The sequence below is a fragment of the Mixophyes fleayi genome, chromosome 7, assembly GCF_038048845.1.
Source record: "Mixophyes fleayi isolate aMixFle1 chromosome 7, aMixFle1.hap1, whole genome shotgun sequence".
NCBI classification, from domain to species: domain Eukaryota; kingdom Metazoa; phylum Chordata; class Amphibia; order Anura; family Limnodynastidae; genus Mixophyes; species Mixophyes fleayi.
In genome coordinates this window covers 60342581-60348487 of record NC_134408.1, presented here as the reverse complement: position 1 = coordinate 60348487, position 5907 = coordinate 60342581, and the positions used below count along the sequence as shown (strand labels likewise).

The 5907-nt window shown below is 38.3% G+C and overlaps 1 protein-coding gene across 1 annotated transcript; it reads right to left on the bottom strand.

Moving 5' to 3' along the window:
• Window positions 1-3566: 3566 nt before the first annotated feature.
• LOC142098502 (hemoglobin subunit beta-3-like) lies at window positions 3567-5627 on the bottom strand. The gene is made up of 3 exons (XM_075181343.1): window positions 5536-5627; window positions 4579-4801; window positions 3567-3701 (listed from the first exon to the last, which is right to left on the bottom strand). The coding sequence occupies exons 1-3, from the start codon at window positions 5625-5627 to the stop codon at window positions 3567-3569; spliced, it is 450 nt and encodes a 149-aa protein (XP_075037444.1).
• Between the last annotated feature and the right edge of the window lie 280 nt (window positions 5628-5907).

Here is a 5907-nt window from a genome sequence, read left to right as displayed (position 1 = left end):
ACCTTTTTTTGAACTGCATAAGAGGAGTACACCTGCCAATCATTACCTTGCTGGTGGATGAGCAATTTGTCACACAGACTATATGGACCTCCAACTTACCAGGTTGTCACTCCTGTAGCCATCTATCCATTTGTTCATCACTACTGCCTGCAAGGATTTGTAATCCAAATTGTTTTTTTCCACCATTCTCCTTCCTACCACTATAGAAACTGTTATTGACTGTAATAAATGTTTACAATAAGGGTGAGCTTTGTTTCTATACATGTATTAGATCTCTGCTTAGGAAACCCATAGTCCAGAAAGTTTAAAAATATAAAAAAAAGGGAAAAAAAGCGAACAAAATGTTAACATTTTTTAAAACTTGCTATTATTGTGAGATTTTGTAATGCATGCAGATATGATCACCTCGTCCTGCAGTCACTGTGAGGGACACTGCTGGAAAATGTAATGAGGATGGGAAAGCTAGAGATAGTGCGGAAAAATTATGGTGCTCCAAATTACAAAAAAACCTTTAATTTGGAAAAACCCAAGTCCCAAGTCCACTAGAATCAATTATGTCAGACTGTGGGAAGAAACTATCTACAGGTATTTGAGGGAAAATACACCAGGTTATTACCCATTATTCTCAAGGTAAACAATAGGTTGTACAGATTTGTCCATGGAAAACTTCATCTTGGAAAACTTCCCAATGTTTTTAGACTGACTGCAAAGAACCACTTTTGTTATCCTTTAAACTAGGTGCAATTCTACAGGGGACATTTATGAAAACTAGTGCATAGCAAACTTAAATCTATAACCCAACCAATGTAACTCTTTCTTTTACTTTTCAGATTGTACTAGGAACATTACAGAATCTAGGTGGGTGCATCACTTTTCTTTAATGTCCACCTAAGTTAGAGATGGGCGGACTCGGTTCCCAGAGACCCGAATCATACCGAATTTAGCCTATCCGAGTATCGAGCCGAGCAGGCTCGGTACTCACCCACCCATTCGGAATCGAAATTGAGGCAAAACGTCATCGTGACGTATTCGTATTTCTGAGCTCGGTTCTCGCGAGATTTGAAAAGCATAAATACCCGCCTCCACAGCAATCCATCGCCATTTGACAGAGGGAGAGAGCAGGGTTAGGTCACAGGCTATATTAGCACAGGGACAAAGCAATTAGTGTACACATAACTGTTTCTATCCTAATCTCTACAATTACAATATTTATAGCATTTGCAATTATTAGAGCAGTAATAGAGGAGGATAGAGGAGGTTTTTTTTTCTTTTGTGGGCACTCCAAGTGCTTTTGGGGTGTCTCATATTTTGCAGTGTTTTACACTAAATTGTTCTGGCTGTCACCAAAAAATCATCTTTGTCAGCAATATCTATTTAATACATTATTTTTCACTGCAATTCATTTGGGGTGTGCAATACTCCGCAGTGTTTTATAACTACTTTTCTGGCTGTCAAAAAAAGTCATCTTTGTCAGCAATATCTATCTAATACAATATATTGCACTACAAGTGATTTGGGCTCATTAAAATGGATTCAAAGCAGTCCATATATGAGCAGAATCCGCAACCAGGTTCTGTCACCAGTCCTGATGGTAGTGTTCCCAGTATGTCATCTGGGAAAGGCGATGTAAAAGTACATAGTTTTTGTAAATCTGTGAAAAAAACACACACCCAAAAAAAATTTACCATGTTGAAGTAAAAAAAGAAATGTAACTGAGGAAAAGTTAACTGCAGATAAACAAAAAATTGCCAACATGCCATTTTACACACACAGTGGCAAAGTAAGAATGAGGCCTTCGCCTTTCTCTATCCAAGATCCAAAAATGTTACCGAACCTTCTTCTTGTACGGTCACTCGTGACCAAGCAAGACCAATTAATTTGGAGTCTGAAAGTGGTGCACAACTACTGTTACGCGTCAAAGCCGAGCTGCAAGATAACAGTAAGGCATTAGAGGATAATGTTTGCTCTGAATCAGAAATGACAGCAATCCCTGTGGAGAGTCCATCCACCAGTGGTATGTCTAATCGTGACCATTCTGATAGTGTACCCATAAAGAAGGGCCCTTTCAGCATTTCTGATGATGTATGTCTGAACAGCCCGAGTGTAGCCGGTGATACACCAAGTGAGGATGACACTTTGTCATTAGAAGAGGATGTGGGGGAGATTTGGGTATCCGACGAGGGCGCTGCTGAGTATGCGGTTGATTGTGTAAGTTCTGCAGCAGTGTAGCACCAGTGGCGGGTGAGGTTCTGGCAACAAAATGCACTTTCCAAACACAAGCAGTGATGATGCAGGGGGCAGACCACAACAGTTTAACATCTGGGCTGGTTTGAAAGATTTTTCAAAAAAATGTGTGACCTTGCCCATAACTCCATCCAATACGAGTATTAACATGCAAAGGATGGTGGAGGATTATTTTCAAGAGGTAATTGATATGGAAATGTCAGACAGTCCCTTTCCTTACAGGGAAGAAAAGCAGGCCATTTGGAAACCCATGTACAAACTTGCTTTCCAACACCTAAGTTGCCCACCCTCCAGTGTGTACTCTGAACGAGTGTTCAGCACAGCCGGGAGCTTAGTCAGTGATCGCCGTAGAAGGTTACTTCCCAAAAATGTGGAGAAAATGATGTTTATAAAAATGAACTACATCTTCCACGAGAATGGCCTTCATCATCAAAGACATCCAAGCACTGACTGTTCTCTAATGGCGGATTCAAGCGGCGATGAATTGATAGTCTGTGATGATGACGTACACACTGATGAGGGTGAGGATGAAGCTCAAGATGATGATGATAACATGTTTTTAAAACTTTCTATTTAAGTGTAGGGTGCAATCTACCATCAAAGAGGAAAGGGACTTGGGACATTTCCATATCATGTACCGTCTTGAAAGGCTACTGTTTTGGCAATTTTTCATTATGGGGAGGGTGTCATACAAACACTGAGCCCAAACTGGCTTTGTCCATTTCAATTGATATTGTACAATCAATAATGGCTGATTTTTTTTGTATTTTCTACAAGTGGAGGGGGGCCTATAAAAACAGAAACCAAACTGCCTTTGTCCATTTCTTTACATATTTAACTATAAGTGTAGGGTGTAATATATACCCAAAGACGATGGCTGCATTGCCAATATGCATAGATGGAGAGGAAGACAATCTGGTTTGTGTGTAGAATTAATGAAGGCCTACCTACCAGGAATTAAACTGTTTTTTTGGATAATTTATTAGATTTACAATTACATTGCTTATCCAAGAAACAGGTGGAGCACTAAATTTGGTTATATTATGCCCAAAAACATTGATTTTTCAACAAAATAGCGAAACAAAACCAAACAAAACCAAAACACGCAATGGCGGTTTTGTAAAACAAAAACCAAAACCAAAACATGAGGGTTAGTGAGCATATCAAACCTAAGTATAGTATCTGTTCTTATTCATTGGGAAATATGGAAGGGCATCACATAATGATTATATCCAATGAACCGGTGTTAGAATATGTAGCTTTTTATTTTCATTTATGTCTTTTCAATAATGTTTCATTTTTTCGCTTTTAGTAGACTAGTTCTACAGGAAATGGTAGCTGTGGAGAAAGGCATCGACCAAAACAGCAAAGAATTTCTCCCATGCTTGTTGAACCTGTGGAGTGAATGCCTTGCCCAGTTTGCCAGCCAGGACGATCACCAAGACTTTTGCGAAAAGCTGTAAATTAAAGAATATAATTAGGTTTATTGACATTTGCTTCCTGTCTGTTTGAGAAAGATTGATACATCACTCTGCATATTAACTATAATACATTGCTGTTAAATACTTGCCACTACTAATTCTACTACTAATTCTACAATTTAAAATTGATGTTATAATATGTTTTATTACAGTAGACAATTATTATTGCATTTTATTTCCAAAAAATCATAGGTCTATAAATGCACAATGAGAGAAGACTCTAAGGGTATCAACATGTCTGAATTTAAATACTTTTATCCCAAACTACAAACATAGGTCAATCATGGCTTGGTTATTTTATTCAATTCAGCACCTTTTGGCAGCCACTTAAATTACCTAAATCGCCAACTTACTTGCCAAAAGTCAAAGTGAATTTGTGAAATGTTATTTATGTTCTGCCTGGTGGACAAAATGAACCAATCCAACACTGACCTTCATGTTTTGTGCTTGGGATTGCATCGTTTTGTGCATGGAAAATGTTTAACATGTCTGTTTCTACTTTAAACATCTGGGGGTAAATGTATGAAGCTCCGGGTTCTTCAACACCTGCGAGTTCGGCGTCTTCGGCGTTTAAATTTAAAGCGGCGCTGCCTTGTAAAGGGAAGTTTCCCTTTAAAATGCAGTGCCGCTTTAAATTTAATTGCCGAAGACGCCGAACTTGCGGGTGTTGAAGAACCCGGAGCTTCATACATTTACCCCCTGATCTGAAATGTCAATTACACATGTGACCTAAGTAGTAATTCTGTGTGATACTCTGGATTCTAAAAGCTATGAAAAATCCTTGCAATATACTATAACCCATTTAAAGTTATCATGGCTACCAAGAACCATGCAGAAGCATAATATTAAAAACCTTGAAGTTCACAGGATCCACATGCAGTTTGAAAGCGTGGAGGTCACTGAGCTGGTGGAGGAAACCCTTCATATTATCCAAATGACTGATGGTGTCACCAATAGCTGACAGAACCTTTATTCCATGATTATGTAATTTGGCATTTCTAGCAATTGCTCGTGCACTGGACAAATTTCCAAAACTGTCGAAATCCCTCTGGGTCCAGGGGTATATAATCAGGAGTCTAGGAAATGAGAAAGCGGTTTTAAAACACATCCACAAATCTCGTAGGATTGAATACATTTGGTGTGGGACTTTTACAAGTATCTATGTGCCAATCAGTACCTACATGACACTACCTGTGTATATTTAAAGTGACATAGTCTGTGGATTGCATTATTTAAAAATATACATTGCGGCTGCATCTTGGACAGAAGCTGGTGCTACATGCACTACCTAAGTCTGATGTGACCCTGGGGGTGAAGGTGACCCTGAAGTCTTATCCACCCCTACCAAGAGAGGTCCAAGTTATTTGCCCTAACCAACTTGAAGCCCCTACCTGTATACCTGTGTGTCATTATTTATATTATACAATCAGTTTCAATTGATAGAGATACAGTAATAATTGCCTATGGTTTATTTGTTATTACTAAATAGATGTTTGCTTTATACAGCAGAGAAAACTTTTAGTGATGTTATCAAATTATTTAAAATTAAGACAATAATTTCTAGTAATACATCAATTTCTGAAATTACCACTTGATCTAATATCCCAAAGCTATTTCAAATATCTTTATCTATACAAGTAAAAGCAAAAATTTCCAGATTTCGCAGGATTTCAAAGTACTCAATATATATAATGTTGGTGTGGGTTAGCAATTTTTCAAATTCTTGAATTGAGGCTATTAATACAGCAAGACATTCTGATAAGGTAGCAGATCTAAGGAAACAAACCAACAAAACTAAAAAGCAAGTTACCTGACCAGGGCCTCTGGTCCTTCCTTGTGAACATCAACCTTCTGCCATACAGAGACGATGGCTGCCTTCTCTTGAGCTGTCCAGCGAACCATGGTGGGGGATAGTTAGAATTAAGTAGCTGCTTCTTCAAATATGAGGAGTAGAGAGCTCTGTAAAACTTTGTTTTTTCCCATTTGTTTTATAGGGTGTTTAATAAGTAACACCTACATTGTAATTCTGCTGTGTCACGCTATTGCTCCCACTCTTTCACCCCATCTTAGACTGATAGGTGAATTATATAACTGACGTTGCTAAATTATATCATGTCGGTCATATTTTCTATTTTTCTATGCCGGCATCTTTTCATGCTGATCACTCAAAAAAGTTCAAATG

Coding starts and splice junctions, on each gene's coding strand:
- LOC142098502 (XM_075181343.1), bottom strand. CDS start 5,627: ATGGTTCGCTGGACAGCTCAAGAGAAGGCAGCCATCGTCTCTGTATGG. Junction 4,802..5,535: donor GGACCAGAGGCCCTGGTCAG/GTAACTTGCTTT, acceptor CTCATTTCCTAG/ACTCCTGATTATATACCCCT. Junction 3,702..4,578: donor TGGATCCTGTGAACTTCAAG/GTTTTTAATATT, acceptor TTTAATTTACAG/CTTTTCGCAAAAGTCTTGGT.